Source organism: Marmota flaviventris, chromosome 10, assembly GCF_047511675.1.
Source record: "Marmota flaviventris isolate mMarFla1 chromosome 10, mMarFla1.hap1, whole genome shotgun sequence".
NCBI lineage: Eukaryota > Metazoa > Chordata > Mammalia > Rodentia > Sciuridae > Marmota > Marmota flaviventris.
In genome coordinates, this window is record NC_092507.1 from 11,732,646 (window position 1) to 11,755,777 (window position 23,132).

Below are 23,132 nucleotides of genomic sequence, written 5' to 3' on the forward strand. Positions count from 1 at the left end.
GAGCCTCAACCTTTTTATTGATAAAGTTTTGTTAGTTTGTTTTTGATGATGGACCTTTATTTATTTATTTACCTGTGGTGTTAAGAATCGAACCCAGGGCCTCACATATGCTAGGCAAGTGCTCTACCACTAGGCCATGACCCCAGCCCTCTATTGATTAAAAACAGTGGGATTCGTTGTTACCAATACACATGACAGGACGATATAATTTGGTCAGTTTCATTCCCAAGTATTTCCCCTGGTCCTCCTCCCTCCTTCCCTCCCTCTGGATCCTTTCCTCCACTGGTCTAGCTTTGATTTTCATGAGATCCTTTCTTTTCTTTTTTCCTTTCTAGCTTCTGCATATGAGAGAAACATGACCCTGGACTTTCAGACTTGGGCTTATTTTGCTTAAATACATACTCAAATTTTATTCATTTTTCCTGCAAATGACATAATTTCTTCTTCTTCTTCTGCCTTGTTCATAGTGCTGTATTGTGAATCTTACCACAAATATGGATTTTTTTTTTTTTTTTTTTTTTTTAATCATTTGATGTTTTTCCTCTCCCCCTTCAGGTGCCCAGATGACCATAATGAGCCAGGCTTGTGCGGAGAGGTGTAATATAATGAGGCTGGTGGACCGTCGGTGGGCAGGGATTGCCAAAGGAGTGGGCACCCAGAAGATTATTGGAAGGGTACATCTAGGTGAGTGAAAGCTGCTTGGGTGTTGCTGTATTTTTGTAGGGTATGTATAGAATGATAGATTTTAAGATTTTGGACAAAACTATCTTTCTTGTGGGTACATTGGATTCAGCAAACTTTAATTCCCCAAAATCCTGTGTTTACCAAGATTATATGTACATGTTTTCATTGGTTACCAAAAAACTAGACTACACACTTATATTTCCTGCTTTCCTGCTCCCCAGAGGTATTCACCCCTGTTATTTTGGTTGATTTCTCCCCACCCCCACCCCACCCTCTCCCTCTCCCTCTCCCTCTTCCATCTTTCTTTTGTTTTTTGTACTGGGGATTGAGCTCAGAGTTGTTTTACCACTGAGCCACATCCCCTGCGGGTTTTATTTTTTATTTTGAGACAGGGTCTCACTAAATTGCTTAGGGCCTCAGTAAATTCCTGAGGTTTATCTCAAACTTGAGATCCTCCTGCCTCAGCTTCAGCATCCTGAGTTTACCTCCATATTTCTACATAATGGGTTTATACTGCTGTTTACTGATATGACTATGCAAACGCTTTTGAGAGGTAGACTGACTAAATATAATTGCTTTTCTTTTTTATGTATAGTATTTTTTTTTCTTAGAATTACTAATTGTCCTTTTGGGGAGTGTCATTTGTTATGTGCCACTCATCTCCAGACACTTCCTCATTATGCAAGTGTTTCGTACACTTCTTTCAAAGCCTGGATAATGGTTCTAGACCTGCTCCATGGCTGTTGTTTGGGAATTTCTCTTGATCGTGTCCTGAGAATCCTTTTTCCTCTGCTGTGTTGTATTAACATGAATCCCATGTCTTTCCCTTTTTAAAATTTGTTCTTGCTATACTAGGGATTGCACCTTGTGTGTGCCAGGCAAGCAATGTACAACTGAGACAGTCCTTCCGTCCATAGTTTTGAGACATTGTGCCTTACCCTTAGCATTTTCGGTGTTGCTGAAGAGCAGCTGTATGGTCTTGGTCCTTTTTTTTTTTTTTTTTTTTCCTGTAGCTTGTAGACCTTCTCTTTGACTTGAGTCTTTTGATGTACTTAGGTACGACTGTCTATCTCCTGCACTGGCTACTTGATGAACGTTTTTAATCTGGAAACTCACGTCCTTCAGTTCTAGGGACATTCCAGTCTATGTGAATGGTTATTTGGAAGGGCATCCATGGTGCTTGATATCTTAACTGAAGGATGGTCTGAAAGTGGATCAAAAAGTCAGTCTAGTATCTTTCCCTCATCCTCCTGGTTTCCAGTCAGGTGCTTGCTTTGTATTTGCTGTTCTCTGTACCCACCTCTGCTGAGAGAGCCCATTTCGCCTCTTTAGGATATACACCCAAGTCTGCCAGTGGAGTGAAAGGTAACCAGCCTGGCAGAGTATAAGAGGCATCCCAAGAGCTGATTGGACCTGTTCATACTTGGTCTGCCTTCTCCTTCTGCCACCTTCGCCTGTTTGCAAAGCTGCCTTTGACCTTATAGGGTCTGAGATATAAACTGGGCCACTTTCTTCACTGTCATCTGCTTTCCAGTTCCAAAGTTGTTTTGTGTTGTGGTTTGGTTTGAGGTGCTGAGGATTGAACTCAGGGGCCTTATACATGTTGGGCAAGTGCTCTACTTCTGAGGTACATCCCCAGCCCTGTGCCCTCCCACACTTGTGAAAGGTGGTCATATAATGGATATAGTTTTATGCTTAGCTTTTTTGGGGTGGGGGTGGGTACCAGGGATTGAACCCAGGGGAGCTTAACCATTAAGCCTCATCCTCAGAACTTTTTATTTTTTATTTTGAGACAGGATCTTGTTGAGTTGCTGAGGCTGGTTTTGAACTTGCCATGCTCCTGTCTCAGATTTCCAAGTTGCTGAGAGCACAGGTGTGCACCACTACATCCAGCTCTGCTCAGCTTTAAGAAAAAATAACATAACATTTTCCCAGTATCACTCTTAAGTTTCATAAGAATCAGTCAGATAAGTGCATAGCTTTCTGTTATGGGCTAAATGATCAGCTTTTGGGATATGCCCCCCCCACACACACACACCAATATTTTGTTAGTATAACATGACAGTAGATTTTTATGCACATTTTGAGTGTTTTTCCTTAGCCTAAATTCCTGTGAGATTACCAAGTGAAAGTAATGAATGCAAAGCCAGTCATGGTAATGCATACCTGTAATCCCAATGGCTCAGGAGGCAAGAGGATCTCAAGTTCAAAGCCAGCCTTGGCAGTTTAATGAGCCCCTAAGCAACTTAGCAAGACTCTGTCCCCCCCCCCAAAAAAAGGCTGGGGATGTAGCTCATGGTTAAGCATCCCTGGGTTCAATTCCTGGTACCCACCTGCCCCCTAAAATGTGTGTGTGTGTATGTATGCCTTAAGGCTTTTCATATATTGCTAACTTGTACCAGTTTAGTTTACCCACCACTTTATGAATATTCATCTTAATGTCCTATACTATTAAATGTTATTCATTTTCTGCCTTAAATTTGTAAATTAAAAAAAGGTGGTTTCTTGGGGCTGGGGTTGTAGCTCAGTTGGCAGAGCATTTGCCTTGCATGTGTGAGGCACAGGATTTGATCCTCAGCACCACATAAAAACAAATAAAATAAAGGTATTGTGCCTGTCTACAATTAAAAAAATTTTTTGGGGGGAAAAAAAATGTGGTTTCTTATTGTTACGTTTATTGCAAATGGTAGCTTTTCTACCTGTTCATTTTTTCCTTTCATGCTTAATTGAACCTGTGTTTTGAACTATATGGGCTGTATATTAGGATCTTTGTATTTCTTTAATTGATTTGTTTAGAATAGAGTTTAAATGCCTTGTTCTTACATGTCCTAAGCACAGTAGGAGTGAAGAATTGAGCAGAAATAGTACAGGTTGGTTGCTTTAGAGGCTGAATTCTCAGGTTTTTCATGGTTGTGAGAAGATAATAGGAGATACAAGCAGGCTGTAATCCTAGGCACTCTGGAGGCTGAGACGAGAACCACAAGTTCAAGGCTAGCCTCAGCAACTTAGCGAGATCCTGTCTCCAATAAATAAAATAAATAAATAAATAAATAAAAAGGTGGGTATGTGCCTCAGTGATAAGGCACTTCTAAGTTTAATCCCCAGCACCCAATAAATAAATAAATGGATGAATAAATAAAGGTGGGTGTGTGCCTCAGTGATAAAGCACTTCTAAGTTTAATCTCTAGTACCCCAAGAGACAAAATAAATACCAGTCCCTTGTGTCCTTGTGAGTGGACTGTTTTGCAATTCTAGCATGACAGATATAAAGAAAACCTGTATAACAATCTAAATAAAAGCTTTCCCATGGATTAGGACACTCTGTTGGAGATCATAATTACCATATTTGTCTACAGAGTCACAATAACATCCAAATCCTGGTTTTTTAAATAAGATTATGTATGCTAATTTTAAATTTTGTGTGGGCCTGTTACTTAGCAAGAAAGGCAAGATGCTCTAGAATAAGTCTTTGTTCTAGATATCAAGTCAAAGGACTATCTAGAAGATACCAAAAGGGACATACTCATGCTTAATTGAACTTTGATGAATTAGAGATGATGTCCTTACAGAGCAGATGTCATGTTTCAGAAAATGCTGCTGGGACATTTGGGCGTTCATGTGTAAAAATGGATTGATTAGAAATTGGACCCTGCTCCACCCCAAAGACACAAGTCAGACCAGGTGGAGTCAAGATAGAGCTGGGAAGGCAGAGTCAGCGCTCTGGGAAGAGAATGTAGAAGGATATCTTGGTAGGGAAGGAGTTCTTTAAAAGATAGGAAGGAAATTATTTATTTACTATGTTCCATCAGTCACATTAAGATTAAGAACTTGAGCTGGGCACAGTGGCGCATGCATATAATTCCAACAACTCCAGACAGAGGCTGAGGCAGATGATTGCAAGTTTGATCTCAAATTAAAAAAATGAAAGCGCTGCTAGCGTGGCTCAGTGGTAGAGCACCCCTGGATTCAATCCCCAGTATGTGAGCAGGGGCAATACTGCAAATAACGTGAACAACCTGAGAAAGAACTTCAGTAACATAACTTATGAAGGGTTTGTGTTTATATCTGTGTTCTCCAGTTTGGTGGGAGAGAAAAGAGGAACATTTATGGCAGTAATTGAACAGGAAATTCAGCTATCTTTCCACTGGAAGAGGAAATGCAAATAGTTAATAATTATATGAAAATTTGCTCAACCTCATTATTCATACAGGAAATACAAATTCACTTGCTAGATTAGCAAAGATTTAAAATCTGTTATCAAATGTTGGTGAGAACATGGAGCAGCAGGAGCTCATTGTGCTGGAATCATTTTTGAGGATAATTCACTACGACCTAGTGAGGTTGACACAGCACCCCCAGAACCTGGGGATTTTACTTCCTAAAATGCATTTTAGAGAGGTTCAGGTAGACAAGGGGGCCACACACCATGTGACAGTCCCATTGCTCAGGTCAGCAGAGCCCAGTAGCTGCCGAAGGAGCCCAGTCACTGCGAGTGAGGGCACCAGTGGGGGCTGTTGTCCTTTGCGGTGCTCTGGGGGGGACTGAAAGTGAGAGTAGTGGAGGCATGCGCATCTGCTGGGCTGTATCTCAATTTTTTTTAATATATATTTTTTTAGTAGTTGGTGGAGCTTTATTTGTTTATTTATGTGGTGCTGAGAATCGAACCGAGTGCCTCACACATGCTAGGCAAGTGCTCTACCACTGAGTCGGGACTCCAGCCGCCCCCGCCCCCCCCCCCCCCCAGCCTTTTTTTAATAAAAGAGGTAAATCTTAGTTCAAAACTAGGAAATAATGTGCTGCTTAGAAATACGTACAAAACTGGCAAAAAACAAGGAGAAGCTGGGGATGATTGACACAAAGCCAGGATAGTGAGGAGGGTAAGTGGGTGTACATGAGGCTCTTAACTAGAGGAATAGACAATGAGTCCCAACTTTCAGTTTTAAGTTTTTTGCAGTACTAGGGCTTGAGCCCAGGTACTGGTTGAACACTGTACCACTAAGCTATACTTCCAGCCCCTTTTTATTTTACTTGAGTCAAGGTCTCACTGAAGTACTGAGGCTGGCCTCAAACTTGACAATCCTCCTGCCTCAGCATCCCAAGTTGTGCCCTGCACTTGACGTGGGTGTTTATTATACTTTCCACTATAATAAATTTTATATATTCTTCAGCTTGCTGTTTAATGATAGCAAAATACTCTTTTTTTTTAAATCTGAGAAATATCTTTTTTATTTTCTGTTTCTCTTGGTACTGGGAATTGAACCCAGGGATGTTTGACCACAGACCCACATTTCCATATCTATCTATCTATCTATCTATCTGAGACTGAGTCTTAGTCTTGCTAAGTTATTAAGGATCTTACTAAGTGGCTGATGCTGGCTTAGAATTCGCAATCCTCTTGCCTGGATGCTGAGTTGCTGGAATTATAGGTATGAACCGCCATGCCCAGCTACATTTTATTTTATTTTTTGAGACAGTTCTGCTAAGTTGCCCAGATGATTTTCAGGCTAACTCAACTGTTAACATGCTTTGCCTTGGCTTTGATTGATTGCAGGAAGTGAGACACATAATGATCAGTTCATTTCCAGAGTTCACCTGGGTCTTTTGAAGCAAACATCAGTAACCTGTTCTCTTTGTGCTTTAGCTCAGGTTCAAATTGAAGGTGATTTCCTGGCATGTTCTTTCTCTATACTTGAGGAGCAGCCCATGGACATGCTTCTGGGACTAGACATGCTTAAACGGCATCAGGTAATGAAGAACTTGTTTGTACCTACTTCTTGTGTGTTCTGTGGCCATTATCTCTATGGCAAAACCAAGAAGCGTGACTTTCATACCCACAACGTCAATCCTTAGTTGATTGTCGTTCCAAGGTTGAAGTGATGCATCATTAGAAAGAGACAATAATTTGAATATATATTAATTCATGGTCATATTTTTATTTCTAGCCTGAAGCCTAATAATTTAAGATATAACACCCTGATTAAAGAAATAGTGTTCACTGGGTAATAAACTTTCATAGTGGGCTTTTATATGTAGTCGGTATTTTTATGTCTTTTTTCTTTTTTCAGTAACGGGGATTGAACCCAGGGGCAAACTACCACTGAGTTATTATGCCCAGCATTTTTCTTTGACTTCAGACAGCCTAGACCTTGGATTTGTATTCCTCCTGCCTTAGCTTCCCAAGTTGCTAGGATAATAGGCATGTACCTCACGTGTTATTTTTGAATATTTAAAAATTTAATTCCAGCTGGGTATGCAGTTAAGTGGCATAGCTTTCACCTAGTGTGTGTGATGCCCTGAGTCAGATTCCCAACACCACACACAAACACCCCAAAATCCTAGAAAAGAATTTGCATCGTATTGACTTAACATTATGTATATATGTATACATAAATCCTAATTCATTAACTTTTACTATCTTTCTCTGTATGTTAGTCATAGCATAAACCAAAACTCTTCAATTTTATAAATATATGTGTGTGCAACTATCCTATGTTAAGTTGATACAACAATGACAGAAATGGCCAGGCACAGTGATGCATGCTTGTAATCTCTGACCCAGAAGGCTGAGGCAGGAGGATCACAAGTTGAGGTGAGCCTCAGCAACTTAGCAAGACCCTGTCTCAAATTTTAAAAGGAGTGGGAATGTGGCTCAGTGGCAAAGCACCCCTGGATCAATCTCCAGTATGGTAACTAAAACAAAGCAACAACACAGCATACATATAAAAAATATTTTCTAAAATTCGCCTTGTACATCTATCACTTTTGAGACCATTGGTGTAGAATTCAAGCTGTAATTTGTATAATATAAGTGAAAGAAGCAATGTATAAAACTATGAATAGTATGGTCTCAATTTATAATCAGAAGTGATCAAATACTTTTTTAAAGGCAAATAAATATAAAAGTGTATCCTGTAACAATTATCCTGTTATAAACTTTGAGTATTAAAAAGAATTCTAAATGGGGCATGGTGGCACACACCTATAGTCCCAGCTACTCAGAAGTCCACGGGAGGAGGACTCCATGAGCCCAGAAGTTCAGGGCAATATAGCAAGAGCCCATCTCAAAATAAACAAAAAGATCTAACTTAGGTCACCAAGGTTAAAATTTAAATGGTTTCCAGATAAAAGTAGAGTGTTTTTTGCAGCCATCTCTCCCTGTCCTTGTTGCTTTTTGTGAATGGAGTTTTAAATTCGGGATCATACTTTTTCTGCTTGGTGCTTTATCTGCTCTGGTCATTTCATTTCTTCCTCCTAAGTGTTCCATTGACCTCAAGAAAAATGTACTGGTGATCGGCACCACAGGCTCACAGACCACCTTCCTTCCTGAGGGAGAGTTACCAGAGTGTGCCCGGTTGGCATATGGGGCTGGGCGAGAGGATGTGCGGCCAGAGGAGATTGCAGACCAGGAATTAGCAGAAGCCATTCAAAAATCAGCAGAAGATGCAGGTATTTGGATGGCCAAGCTCTTATTGCTTGTGGTATCAGTGGGGGTAAGGACCTTTTCCATTTGTAATGAGTCTCACCATCGGTTTTAGATGTGCTCATTGTCTGTCTTCTTACTGCCTCCTCCCATCTCTTTATCCAATAAAGAGAAACTCTATGTTAGCAGATCAAGAAACAGCAAGTTCACATTTTGGTAGGCTTCTTAAAACATCTTTTTTTCCTAAAGGAAATTATAACAGTAAACAGACACTTTGCAGTTCAGCAGTATTTCCCTAAAACTTTCTTTCCTTTCCTTAATCCATTTATTTTGGACAGTAGCATTGTCATTATGACTAAGCAGTCTTAAGTTTTAAAATTTACTGAAAATGCTACCACCAAAGAGAAAAAAAAAACAGCAATGAGAATCACAGCTGAACAGTCATCAAAATGTAGCATTTTGTGCTCTGAGATCACAGTGGTGTTGTCAGGCCATAAAACGGTATATAAACTATTGTAGTCAAGTTACCCATGCTTTTTTCTCAGTGTCTATAGTGTTTTAGTCTGTTTAAACCTAAAGACAGAGCCAATACTGCTGGGTAAAATGGAACAATACGGTTTTGCTGAAATCCCCACCTGTAATAGAACAGTGTCTCTGGGATTCATTTTCTAGAAGCTGAAAAGAATTATTTTCCAAGTTTGGGTTATTTGAAAGTCTTGAGCCAGAATAATTTATAAGTATGACTAATCTCACACATTGCTTTTTCTAATACAGTAAAATGTACTCGAGTTATCAGTTCAGGGAATAGCTTTCTCCCGTGGATGAGATAATGAACTTTAAAATTTAGGCAGATTTTGCCACATTTTACTGGAAAGTAGTTGTAGTTGCAGTGTAAATATTTTGAAGGAAGGGGAGAATTTTGAACAACAAGCAGTCATTTTATTCTTAAACCCAGCACTGTAAGCTTAAGTGAGTTGGACATACATAATTAATCATTTGGTGGGGGGGGGGGTAATTTGTCAGCTTAATGATAATACCATGTGTTAATGAGAGGATATATTACCATTTCTTCTCTCATAGTTATGATGCTAATATTGGAGAAATACTAGCTGATGATAACAGTGTTTTCTAACCTGCAAGTAATAATTACCCTCTCTGGTAATTACCTTATTTTAATAAAAAGTTTAGGGGATTAAAATACATACCACAGATATTTTAAGCTCAGTGAAGGGTATGTATCAATTTTAAAGAATTAAAAGGAAATCACTTTTTATCCATGTCATTTTTTAAGGTTTTTTTTTTTTTTTTTTTTTAGTTGTAGACAGACACAGTATCTTTATTTTTTCTTAAGTTTAATTTGTGAAATAATTCTGTAATACCAGGTCCTATTTGTTTGGAAATATGACTTTCCAGTATCATCACAATCAAAATTGTGGCTGGGTGTGGTGACACATGCCTGTAATCCCAGCGGCCCAGGAGGCTGAGATAGGAGGATTACAAGTTCAAAGTCAGCCTCAGTAATTTAGCGACACCTTGTCTCTGAATAAAATATAAAAACGGGCTGGGGGTGTTCCTCAGTGGTTAAGCACTCCTAGTTTCAGCCTCTGTACCCCCACTCCCCCAAAATCAATTTTTTTAGGGGGGTATTGGGGACTGAACCCAGAGCCTTGTACATGCAAGGCAAGCCCTCTATCAACTGAGCTGTATCCCCAGCCCCTCAAAACTCTTGGTTTTTAGGTGAACGTATTTTGGAAAAGCTGTTTCTTTGATACATGCTTTATATCAAAGTCTACTTATTTTTTTTCCAGGAATTGAAAACTAATTTAGAGTAGTATCTATATCTGATGTTTTCTAATGGTGAAAATTAAAGAAGATAAGTCAGGATAGAAGTCAGGTTTGGTTTCTTCTAAAAATGAATCTCAACTAAGAAATGTGGAAAATGATTTTTACACATGTTCACTAACCTTTATTCCCGGAGACGATTTTCTTATCATCTAGTTCCATCTAATGGATTTCCTTTTTTTCTCTTTTCACACATTTGCTGAAGTTCTCTATGTGTAGATGTGTAAAATTGATTTCTTTACACATTCAATTAAAGTATCTTGAAGTTGACACATTGGCTTTACCTGTTGAGAATTGAAGCAGCCAGCAAATCTTTTGGATGCCCAAACCCTGGAAACATTCCCCAACTTTGTGCTCGTTCCTGGTCTCAAGATGGCCAAGGCGTGGAGACTATAACCCTGCATGCTGTGTAGCTTGCAGTGCTAACCCAGGTTTGCTTGTCTGTTTCCTAATCCAAACAGAGCGTCAGAAGCCATGATGCATGTGGTGTGTGTGCTGCGGCTGGAGTGGGCCCAGACCAGGTATTTACAGACGCCGTGCTCAGCCTCCCATCCAGTTGATATCTGTGGTCTCAAAGTCTCTTATCTGCAATTTTAGAAGTTAGCTTCTGCCATTCTCCATTTCACCCTGTTCTGTTTCCAACTGGCCTGTATAGACATTTGTATGTATATTGTCCATTATCCTTACCACCAGGTGTTGGCGCACATCTGTGATCCTATCTACTCAGGAGGCTGAGGCAGGAAGATCACAGGTTTGAGGCCAGCCTCGGCAACCTAGCCAAAACCCTGTCTCAAAAAAAGGGCTGGGAATGTGGCTCAGTGGTAGAGTGTCCCTGGGTTCAATCCCCAGTGCCACCAAAAAATATATATATGTGTATATATTTGTCTTTGGAGATGTCTGTTTTTATGGAGCTCATGAGTCTCTTTCCTGAAAATAATACTGCACACAATTACCTGGAGTTGTAGCATGCAGATATTTTCATTCTCTTTGAAAAAGAAATGGACACTTAAGCCAAGTGACTTGTCCAGGGTCATGGATTAATAACAAGCCATTTCCATTTCTTGTGATATAATAGGACTTTCTTTTCTAAGGTTACAGGCTGGTTGTAATTGACTCATAGCATTTACTTTCCTTCTCCCAACCCTTGCCTTGTAAGAACAGGATAAAATTCCTCATAATTTCATTATTCTTAATATCCATTTTCTTTGTCCTCTTCTCCTAATCATCCTGTAGTCCTGGCCCATCCCTCCCTACAGTTGAGACTTAGGCTGGTGAAATTGAAATTTCAGCTTCAGGAGGGATTGTGTGCCATTCTCGTGGTCAGTATGAAACCCAGTGAGGCTGCTTTCCCCTTCACCTCACATGGTTATAAAATTGGCATGCTGGGCACAGTGGTGCATGCCTGTAATCCCAGCGGCTTGGGAGGCTAAGGCAGGAGGATCGCGAGAAATAAAAGTGCATACCAGGCCTGTGTAATACCGCTGCATATTGCTGATATGGCTATTTCATTGCAATGCATTTGTGTGTATGTGTGGTTCTGGGAATCAAACCCAGGGACTGACTCTTGCTAGGCAGATATTCTGTCACTGAGCCATATTCCTCGTCCCCATACAGTGCACTTTTTTATGTGAGCATTAGTACAAAATTGGACTTCTTCCAGAGGCAGCCTTATTGGTTAGATTCATAAAAATAATAACTTCCTAGATTGTAATGATAACAGTTTACACTAAGACGTGTTGTTTTCCTGCTTACTACTAAACTATAAATAAGGTAAGATTGTTTTATAAGAAGTTAGTAACTTCCTGACATAGTGCTTTATGTTTCCTGTTAACCAGTATTTGGAATGACATAAAGCTGTTTGAATCATGACTGCCTTCTTAAGCTCCCATATTAGAAGCTAACATTCAGCCCAAATCATTTGAATTGCATCTAACCAGATAGAATATATAGTGGCCAGCCTTCTTAGCAGCCCTTGGACTTTTAACTACAGGTACTAGAATCTGCATAGAGGTGAACTTTTAACTGGATCCGCATCAGGAGGGTTGAAACTGATGCTTAATGGTGGTGTTATGATATCTGACTTGAGCTAGTGTTTAAGCCTGTGTCTTACTTGAGTAAATTTCAGCGAACCTAGATTGCCTATTGACACACTGCGATGATCTCCCTACGCTGCTGTCCCTGGGGAATCCCCTGTCCTTAATGTACTTCAGTGGTCTTAATTTAGTTGTGTTCTATTAATATGATAACTGATGATCCTTTTAAAGTTGCAGTATTTCTTAGGATAATGATTGGGTTTTAATGTCTGTTCTTTACTTTTGTTTTCTGAGTCAGATGCTCACACAGTTTTACCATGATTGGGGGAGTCTGGCTAGAAATAAAACAGAACATTTGCTTCTTTGTATTCTGGCGGCCTGCAAGCATTATGTAAATTCTGCTTTCTCTTTATAATTCCTGCTTCATCTCAAGTATACCTGGTTTTGGACTCTGTTTTGTAATTTCAGTGTTCACATTTGAAACACAAAAAAGTTTGTGGACCCACAAATCATTCTAGTGTGAGGATTCCTGAGATCCATGATGTGTTTAAGAATCACTTGGGGGAAGCGGGGCTCTGGGCACAGTGGCGCACACTTGCCTATAATACCTGTAATCCCTGATGGAGACTGAGGCAGGTGGATTGAGAGTTCAGAGCCAGCCTCAGCAAAAAGCAAGGCACTAAGCAACTCAGTGAGACCCTGCCTCTAAATAAAATACAAAACAGGGCTAGGATGTGGCTCAGTGGTCAAGGGCCCGAGTTCAATCCCTAGTACTTCTCTTCCCCCCCCCCCCCCCCCCCCAAAAAAAAAATCACCTAGGGAGCGTATTGAAAATGTAGATTCTTGGATCTGCTCTGAGGATGGTACCTCAGAGTTTGCATGCTTAACAAGTGTTCAGGCAATTTTAGGGTGAATGGTGAAGAAAACACTCTTGAGGATTCTAGAGTTCTAGACTAACTGGAATAAAGACAAGTAAGTGTCCTTCAGACCTGAGTGCTGACCTAGCCATAATGAGTGTTAAAAGAGTATATAAGAGAATTCCAAGTTTATGGTCCCAATTATATTTTATTTTTAAATATTTATTTTTTTAGTTGCAGTTGGACACAATACCTTTATTTAATTTATTTATTTCTATGTGGTGCTGAGGATCAAACCCAGTTCCTTGAATGTGCTAGACAAATGCTCTACTGCTAAGCCACAACCCCAGACCCTAGGGTCCCAATTTTATTATCCTGTTTAAATTTGTATCTGATAATTTAGTGACGTTTCTTATCTGTTAATTAATCTTATTGGTTTCCCTTTTTTTACAGAGAAAAGTGGTAAAGAATCTACCTCACTGGGAATGTCATCCTTACCAACTTCAGATGGATTGAACCATCCAGCCCCTTCTTCAGGACGGAGTCCTGAGATTGGCAATCCTACGAGTCTTGCTCGCTCTGTCTCTGCTTCGGTCTGCCCTACCAAGCCCAGTGACCCAGATAGCATCGAACCTAAAGCTGTGAAGGCTTTGAAAGCTTCAGCTGAATTCCAGATAAACTCCCAAAAAAGAGAACATCTTCCTCTGCAAGATTTTTCTGGTCCTGCTTCCTCTACAGACCAGTGTCCAGCTATGCCTTTGCATAATTCATCAGAAGAAGCAGTTGTTGCAGATAATCTGGAGAAATCTGCTGAAAGAAGCACCCAGGGCCTCAAATGTTGTCTCCACACAAGACAGGAAGCTAGTTTATGTGTCACAGCTACAAGGATGCATGAGTCACAGGTGGCTGTAGGTGAAAAGAGTCGGCCTCCAGAAAATCAGAACCTGAGTCAAGTAAGTGGCTTTCAGCCTCACGAAGAACCAGAGAACGAACCACATGAAGCTGTACAGCATGATGCTCCACGTGACCAAGAACATCTTTGTGACATGAGGGACCTTCATGAACTTCCTGAAGAGAGGCAACAGGACCAACAAGAAATATCTTTGGAAACTACAATGAAAGGAGATGGGCTACAGCAGAGTGTGGATCTTCAAAGTACAAAAGAAAGTTTCCTACTTTCAGGACGCTTTGGCTGCACAGATTCAGAAACGCTTATGGAAATAGATGTAGTCGAACAGTCCCTAGTTGCTGTTCTTAACTCAGCAGGCAGCCCCGAGAGTGTTGGTGCATGTGACCTCCCTTCAGGTAACCCCCTGATGGAAGTAGAAACATCAAAATGTAACCCCTTGCCGGGAAGTCTCAATAGTTCTGTTTCCACTCAGGATTTACAGCCCCCAGAAAGCAGTGCTGAAAGGTCTGGGACAAACAACGAATGTAGCAGCTACCCCCACTCTGTGGAGTCAGCAGAAGAGTCTTGTTCATCTGTAACAGCAGCCTTGAAAGAGCTTCATGAACTTTTAGTCATTAGTAATAAGCCAGCTTTTGAGAGTGTGTCTGAAGAAGTTGTCTGTCAATCAGAAAAAGGAGCCAAAAGCCAAACAGGTATTAAGGGCTTTTCAGAAAGATGGACCCAAAATGAGCATCTGAGCCACAGTGAACAGTGTTCACAAGTCTCCTTTTATCAGGCCAGGTCTGTATCAGCGGAGATGGAAAACTTGGGCACTGTCCCTGGAACTGGAATAGAAGGTGTAGGAAATACTAACTTCAGGGGTCCAGGTGATAGCCTGTTGGCTGACAAGGAAAGTGTCCCCAGATCTAAGGAGTCAGGAAGTGAGAGCAGCTGTGTCACTGTACCCTCAGCTGAATCATCTAATCAGTTACACTGTACCTTAGGTGCAGAAATTTCATCCAAACTTGTAGCAGGTGAGGAGGATGCACTCAGTCAGACTTCTGAGCAAACTTCGCCATCCAGTTTCATTTTGGTTAAAGACTTGGGTCAGGGCAGACAGAATCCAGTAACAGCCAGACCTGAAACCAGAGAAAATGTCTGCCCTGAAGCTGCAAGGCCGTTTCTCGAATTAGAGCCACTTACCAGCCATCCATCAAGTCCCTCCATTCTTCCACCATTAGTCTTTCCTGCCACAGATATTGACCGGATTCTCCGCGCCGGCTTTACTCTGCAGGAAGCTCTGGGGGCTCTGCATCGAGTCGGTGGAAATGCAGACCTTGCACTTCTTGTTTTGCTAGCAAAGAACATTGTAGTTCCTACGTAACTATGGGAAGGTGGGCTAGCCCGTACTCCATTCCCTTAACCGAAGCTCCCTACACACACACTCACATCATATACACACACACAGTACATGTAGAGACCTGCAAACAGAATGTTGAGCCAGATTTTTTTTTTTAAAGATTTTTTTCGGCCAAAGTAATTTATGATCTCTTGTCTGATGAATTTGTCTATATTACTTGTTAAAATTTGGGCCTTTTTAAATGTATTGGCAGAATGTGCATACAAAAGCTTTTTATTCTCTGAAGATGATGTATTCTGGAATAAAATGGAGGTTTTGTGTATAGCATACCATTTTAGAATGAGAGTGAATGCTTTGAAAAGCAGAAGCCATGAGAACTCCCACCACCCAGGCAACAGAGACTGCCCGGCTTCATGCCGCGGCCGTGCTGTAGGCAGGGATGGCTTGTTGACTCAGTCGTCAGTGTAGAAACTTGACCACACAGTTTGGTGTTTGGAATCATACCCATTGTCTATGTGTCATGATTAACCAATTATAATAGGAAACAAATAATTCAGTTAATTTCCTAGAGCAGTATGTTTTTATTTGTGTACTCAGGCTTTGACATTTTAATAGGGTGAGCAGAAGGGTTTGAAGCTCAGGCTGCTTTGAGCATCACAGGCTGCTGCGTGAGTTGCTTGCCAGGTATCTTACGACATTGGATGGGGTATGGTGGAGGGATTAATGTTAGTGTGAAACACGGTGCTACCCAGATTTAAAAAGGGAAGGAAGAAAGACCCAATCGTAGCTCCCTTTGTAAATGTCAAGGACTGAATGAATAGGTAAACACTGGAACTTACTAGAGATTGGGTTTGTGCGCATCTCACTGACATCTCAGCCCTTAATGACTGAGGAAGAAGGCAGATTCCACCAACAAGTTGAATGCCAGCAGCCTACTTCATTTCTAACCTGGCTTCTAGGAAGTTTAAGAGCTCGCTTTGGACTGTGATCTGAGCATAACACTGAAGTGTGATAGGTACCTTGTCTCTGGTTCATCTTGGTGCTTAGAATGGTCAGTCTGTTTGTCCTTTGTGGCAGTGAAAATAGTAATTGTAGTTTCTGACCCAAGTGGCCTTGGTAGAGTTTTCCATCCCTTTCTTTCCTCAGGAGTTTCTTTTTAAGCAAGACTTATATTTATGTTTACCATGTCAAGTTAGAGTGGGGCATAATGTATAGACGTATTTATTGTGGCCTTTTTTAATATAAAGACTAGCCCTTGGAAGTCATTGTCCTGTGGGCCCCACTGTGCAATAATCCTATTGGATAGGTTTTAGGTAACTTTTCTGGAAAATAAACTGTTCTCCTTGGACCTAGCAGGAATCTGAAATCTTGGTTTTCTTGAAAAGAATTTTGAGAATGATAATCCCTGACTTCAGGTTATAGTTTGCAACTTGTTTGAACCAGAAGCTTTCAAAGAGTGATTTCTGATCTTCATGTTAAATGATTTTGTCTAAAAATCTCTCTCTGAAAACTCATTCTTCCCATCAGAATTCAAGTCATTGAGCACAACCAAAATGGAGGCTCATATCTCAGGAGCTTTTGATTAGAACTTTAATTTAGGGGTGCTTAGAGGCATTTCCCGACTCCCCATCCCAGTTTCTTTTTGCTGTGTTTGTATGTGTGCTGAGAGAGTTCAGCAGGGGGATGGCAAGTCACATACATGATCCTTTCTAAAGTGAGCAAAAGGCTGACGGAAAGAGTCATGGTTCACTGCTTTCCAGAGGGTGCCCTGAACAGCAGGTCAGCCAGTTGCCCTTAGGGTGCTCCTATCGACAGCCACATGTTGTGGACCCTTTGCCTGCCCTACACCAAAGATGGGAGATGCACTAGGAAACTGCTCAGAGGGTTTGTCGGCTGACTCTTCAAGCTGTGATTGTACTGAGGAGTTGGTGCTATGATTGAGACAAATTCCAGCAGCAATGCAGCAGGGCCCTTTGTCTGCTTGATGGGTAGTGGTTTGGGGGTATCTCAAGCCTATAAATCCTTGGGACCGCAGGGTGGGGGGGGGGTGGGAATTTATTGATGATAGTAGACTTCTCTCCAAAGGCCCTCTGGGAAGATGGGCTCACAGCTTGCTTGGTGAGCCATGGCCACTGAGTTTTTACAACATGGATATTTGGGAATTACTTCCAAGTGGGATATGTAATATCAGTCTGGAAAAAGATTTCATTACAGTAGCTTTTTATGTATGTATATGTATATTTATTTTTAGGAGAAAATCAAATAGACCTGTAGTCATATAGTTATTAGGAGTACTATAAATGAGCTTAACCCACTTGCCAAATATCCTCGTCCCTTTTGTCATTTTCTTTCATAGTTGCTTTTGATTTTTAAAATCTTTATCCATTTGTCTAAAAATAAAGTTGACATTGTTAGGGCCTTCGAGTGACTTCTGGAACATGCAGAGGGTATTACGGAACATTGCACTAGTGAACCTTCATTGTCCCATTTTTATTCAGTGTTTAGCATTTTAAGAACTCGGAAGTCAGGCACGAGGTGCACATCTGCAGTCCTAGCAGCTCAGGAGCCTGAGGCAGGAGGATTGCAAGCTTAAGGCCAGCCTGGGCAACATAGCAAGTCCCTGTCTCAAAAAGGGCTAGGGATGTAGCTCAGTAAGGGTGCCCCTGGATTTAGTCCCTAGTACCGCAAAAAAAAAAAAAAAAAAAACCAACTCCAGGAATATAGAGATTCTAGATCGGCTTCTAAGAATAAGATGAAATCATTGGGCTGGACATGGTGGTGCTTGCCTGCAGTCCCAGCAACTCAGGAAGCTGAGGTACAAGGATTGCAAGTTCAAGGCTAGCCTCAGCAACTTAGCAAAGCCCTAAACAACTTAGTGAGACTGTCTGAAAAAATAAAAAAGGGCTGGGGTGTGGCTCAGTGGTTAAGTGACCCTGGGTTCAATCCCTGGTACAAAAAAAAAAAAAAAAAATTCCTTGTTGGCCCTCTGGTCAACAGCTGACCTAACAGCCATAAGAAGCAGTGGGTAGCTCCTTTACATGACTGACAGTGCTCAATTCTGTGGCCAATACTTATCTCCAATGGTGGTCTCTTCACCAAAGAGCAGAGGGTTTTCCTGTAAAACTTGGCTATTTCTTGGGTTCCTGTGTGGAAGGTGCATTTGGTAACCTGACAGCTCTTCCTTGGGCTCTTCAGCAGTACGAACTGTTTCCACTTGTGCCTGTTCAGGCCTCAGCCACCCAGGAACCTTCAGCCTGCAGCGTAGGTTTTAGCCAGTGACAGGTCACCAGTTGCTTGGTCAAACAAGCTGCACAGATGGTGAGCGCATGGAACTCCCGCCAGGGGCTGTGGGTGGCTTAGTGGAGAAGCACTTGCCTGGCACCTGTGAGGCCCTGGGTTCCACCCCAGCAAAAAAGGTCACTTTTCTATCTTGCAGCCTTGTGGCTGCAGGCTCCTAGTCCCCACATTTTCTCCCAAAGCATTTCTCTAGCAGGGGGGTGCCTAGGAAGGACACATGAGACTGATTTCAATATTTCCAGTTCCTGTGAGAGCTGTCTGTTCTTCCCTCACCAGTTTTCTCGCCTCTAGCAGAAGCCATAGAAATTTAGTTGGTTTGACTTTTCAGCTCATGTCTATAAATACATGTGTCAGCTATCATACGTACAGTGATTGACAGATGTCTTACAGTTGATTTTACATAGATTAAAAACAAGCAATTTTGATATCTAGACACATTCTTCACTTATGGTGGCTTTTGCCCACCATCTGTATAATAAACTGCCTTGCAAGCAACCAGCCTGGAGAGTCACACTGTATTCTGAATGCTTTTTCCTGTAGCTGCCATGGTCCGGGGTGAGCAGGGTGACTGTGCAGCTCAGATTTCCAACCAGGGGCAAGCACCATTGGCAGCTAACCAGGCTGGGAGCGTGGCTTAGCGGCAGTGCACATGAGGCCCTGGGTTCAATCCCCAGCACCAAAAAATACAAGCATATAAATAAGGAATGCCAGCTGGAATGAGCATTCTCTAGCACAAATGCCAAAAAGGCCAAAATTTCTCATTTGAGATTGGTGACAGTGTGGTCTGCGGCTGAAATAGAAATACAGTTATCACAAGTTTTCATCCTAGAAGATGAACGTACTTCTTACTGGTCTATAAAAGAGAAATGGCTTTGTTCCCCTGAGAATAATGCCAATATCTCTTAACAAAGTCAACTCAAAACCTGTCGTTGAGAATTAGAGGTGAAGTCTAGGTTCAAGTTTTATACTCTGTAGAGTGTCCTAGGAGCTCATGGAATAAACTGAAGAACTTAGGGCGGCCTTTTGATGTACTTGCTTTTCCTTTGTGCCTTAGTTTCTCCAAATAGCAGCAGTATCAAGTTTTGGTGGGGAATAAAAGTGGGAATATCACAGGAATCCAATGTTTTGAAAGAAGCCCTCCTGGGGATGGAGGGCACAATGTGGTTTTCTGGCTCACCGTCATCATTGGGTTTCCTGGATAGGAGGGTTGCTACGTAGGTTTTTATATCAGGCATACCAAAAGCACTTCCTAGAAGTTTTTTGTTGTACCATCAAATCATACATGTTGGAAAGGTAGTTGGCTACTCCCTTCAAGCCTATGCAATCAGGTTGAACAAGAATTTATTGCTACTTCTTGATTCATCAAACACCAAATGCCCACATGCCAGGCACTGATGAACTTGGGTGACTAAAACAGATGGGAATACCCTGCCCTTGTGAAGCTTTTGGTAGGGAGACACGAAGCAAATTTTAGCTTCAAAAGCAAGACGTATTTTTTGTTTAATAGCATGCTTTTTTATTTTAAAAGTCAGCTGGTTCCAATTCAGTCAACTGAGGGGAAAGCTCATAGTGGAATCAGATGCTGTGAACCTAGAATTACTCTTTAAATTTTTATGTTAAGAGCAAAATCAGGAAGAAAAAAGGTGACATCTGTTAGAAGTACCTGAAGAGGTCACCTATTGAGAAGTCAGGTTAGCATGCTGAAGGTAGGTGGGCAGGACTGAAGTCAGTTTGTGAAAGGTGACCCTGCGTGTGCACCTCTTCCTTCTGCCCAGACCTCCTTTCATGCCACAGTGCCCTCCCACACCCCTTGAGTGGGGCTGCTCTGGAGTACTGACCATCTGGGCTCCCAGGAGTGAGCACAGTGCTATTTTAAAGCAGCCAAGTGCCACATGTGAAAATGGGAATCTAGAACAGAAAGTGTAGCAAATGATGGTTTGGGACCGGGTGGCAGGGAGGATTAATATACCGAAGGATTCGGGACCGCTCCATCAAAGAGACATTCTCTAACCCAGTATTTAAAATGTCACAATATATGTTGTCCTGAAGCATAGAGGTAGAATTTCTGAATCTTAAGCTCTTGGTGACTTCTGAGGTTTACAGCTAGGAAACATTCCCAAGGGTTTATTGGTTACCAATCCAGATCCTCGAGCTATACAACAGGAGAGGGTCCCGCTAATAAGTTTTAGGACACCATCTTATGGAAGGAACCCTGTCAAGGAGATGGCCCTGGGCGTAAGCATTAGAGAATGTTTCTTCTACCTAAAGAAGTTACTGTGTAGATGATGGGGAGGTGGTACAGAACACTAGATGAGGAGCCGTTCACAGAACTGTTTCTCTAAACCATGCAAAGGTTTTCCTTAGCTACATACAGGGAGGAACTGTGCTGGGGCATTTTTTTCCTGGGAAAATGCATCTAACGGAGATGATTTTCTTTACAAGAATTTGTTTTACCTTGAAGGAACACATCTGTAGCCTACAGGGTGGACCTGCATTTCATGCCAGAGCTAGTCAGATTGATTGTCCGCTCCTTAGCCAGACCACTCACTCCTTCCTTAAAGCCCCACAGATTTTGAGTTTATGTTCCCCATCCCAAACATGACCATCTGACTGCGTAGATTTCTGTTCTCACTGCCCTGATCATCCTTTTGAGATAATCCTGGTGATCCACACAGCAACTCAACACGTTGACTGAATTTGCCTTGTCACTGTGTACCTATCATGAAAAATAATTTCTATGTTTTTATTCCAAATCTCGTCTTCGTGGCAAGTTGGGCTAATGGTCTTTGCACTCAAGAAGGAGTCGTTTACCAGTTTTATAGCCATATTTGGCAAGCTGTAGTAAAATGAAAACCCTTCTTTTCTTTCCCTTATTCTTGCAGTTGCTCATATATTGCAAGATATTTTGACTTTTCTTTGAGCTTTGAGACTACTGCATCTTAAGAACTAGGCTGGCAAGACAGGTTGCCAGTGGCTCACTCACTCCCAAATGCTTTGGTTTTGAGAGTTAGGAAAACTCTTGAGAACTTAAGGGAACCAAACTCAGGAATCCCAAAGTCGGTTGCGTTGTGCCATTTAGGGTTTAGGGCTGAACATAGGATCTGTCTGCAGCTGAGCAAAATAGATGCCTTTGAGTTTGAATTTTTGTCACATACTGAAATGTAAGTCAGCCCTAAATGATCAAAACACTTTATTTTCTTTTTTAATAGGAACTTTCTGAAGAAAAAAGTGGTGTGTAAAAACATTTGATATTTAAGACAATAAAGTTTTTATCATAAGAGTTTTTGTTGGATCAATTTCTTTTAAATTGAGGTGGTGACTTCATTTTTGTCCTTGTCTCCGTGTCCCTGCCCCTTATACCCAGGCACTGTGATTTGTGACTGTGTGCCTGAACAGAAATGAGTAGCCCAGAGCCACCTTCTGATACAAAAGACGTGCCCTCTGTAGCCCTGGGTGTGGTGACTGAGATGTGTCTGGAGCCAGGCTGCTGGGTGTGAGCTCCAGCTTGTTGCTTGTTAGGAGTGACTGGGAAGTTGCCTGACTTTCTGTGCCTCAGTTTCCCGTCTGTAAGCCAAAGGCTCTTCAGGGTGGTGCTGGGATCCAAGAAGTGAATGCATGTAAAGTGCTGAGAATAGCACCCAGAGGGCTCATTAGATGTGAGGAGTGTCATTCAGAGTGTTAACCTCAGGGCTTGGAGGATGCTAAGCTGACCTCCCAGAGGCTGGATAGCTGTCTAGTCGTGTGCCCTGGGGAGGGGCCTCCTGGTGCAGGCAGGCAGTGTCCTAGGCCAGCTGCCAGGATCGGCTCTCTTCAGCATGTGGCTTCCCAGCCTCCGTGGACATGACCACCCAGCTGATGTGCCAGGGAAGGAGATGCGGTGTGGACCAGGCCTGGAAGTGGTGAACATGGCCTCCCCACCCATAATTCACTGGCTGCAACTCGGTCACGTGGCTATACCAGACTGCAAGGGCTTGTGATGTGTGATCTACTTTTGTGCCCAGAAGACCAGAGTAGTTTGGTGGTCAGGTAGTAGTCCTTCAGTTTCTCCTCACTCACAGACCACACATACCATTTCCCCAAAGGACGTGGCCCTATGTTTAGTCCTGGCATCCCACTGACAAGTCACAGTCACCAGTGGTACCCTGTCCTCTCCTTCCGGTCTTGATTGCGACTCCTATGGTCTAACCAACTGAACTCGGGTAACTTAACCTGATCTTTCCCTATAGACAGTGATGGAGCAGGGACTGCAGTAGCAAATCCTACTAGGAAATGAGAATCAGGAAATTAACTGTCACTGGCCCCTGGCCCCAGCAATTAGAAATCACACCGGAAAGGCACTATGAAGAGCTTTAAGATTCGGATTATTGGGCTGGGGCTTCAGCTCAGTGGTAGAGCGCTTGCCTCTGGTTCGATCCCCAGCACCTCATAAAAATAAACGAAGATATTGTGTCCATCTACAACTAAAAAAAAAAAAAAAAAGTAAGCTGGTGCACATCTAGGGGCCTGATGGTCTCCAGACGCTTGGAAGGTTTGGTGGTTTCTTTGACATAACAATTTACTCAGTAAGTTTTGGAATTTTTGCTTCGGGTCCATTCTGCGTGGTGGTAACCACACTTGTAATAACCGTACCTGTGATGCCAGTGATCCTTCCAGCCTGATTCATTGCTGGCTCTCTGCCATTCTGCTCTCAATGGCACCTGCCTCAAGTTCATCTGAAATATATCTGGGGAAACTTTAAACTTTAATAAGA

General features: G+C 41.9%; 1 protein-coding gene across 7 annotated transcripts in view; it reads left to right on the forward strand.

Annotated features, from left to right (window-relative positions):
* Ddi2 (DNA damage inducible 1 homolog 2) overlaps window positions 1-21,662 on the forward strand; it is a 44,560-nt gene extending 22,898 nt beyond the window's left edge. For 2 of the 7 annotated variants that reach the window (XM_027951937.2, XM_027951936.2), the window contains exons 6-9: window positions 556-684; window positions 6,326-6,429; window positions 7,941-8,130; window positions 13,290-21,662. In XM_027951937.2, coding sequence (XP_027807738.2) covers window positions 556-684; window positions 6,326-6,429; window positions 7,941-8,130; window positions 13,290-15,109 — 2,243 coding nt within the window. In that variant the 3' untranslated portion in view covers window positions 15,110-21,662. Of the gene's footprint in view, window positions 1-555; window positions 685-6,325; window positions 6,430-7,940; window positions 8,131-10,407; window positions 10,468-13,289 lie in introns of those variants that run through there. The other 5 variants (XM_027951939.2, XM_071617374.1, XM_071617376.1 and 2 more) reach the window with 5 other exon arrangements.
* The last annotated feature ends 1,470 nt before the right edge of the window (window positions 21,663-23,132 follow it).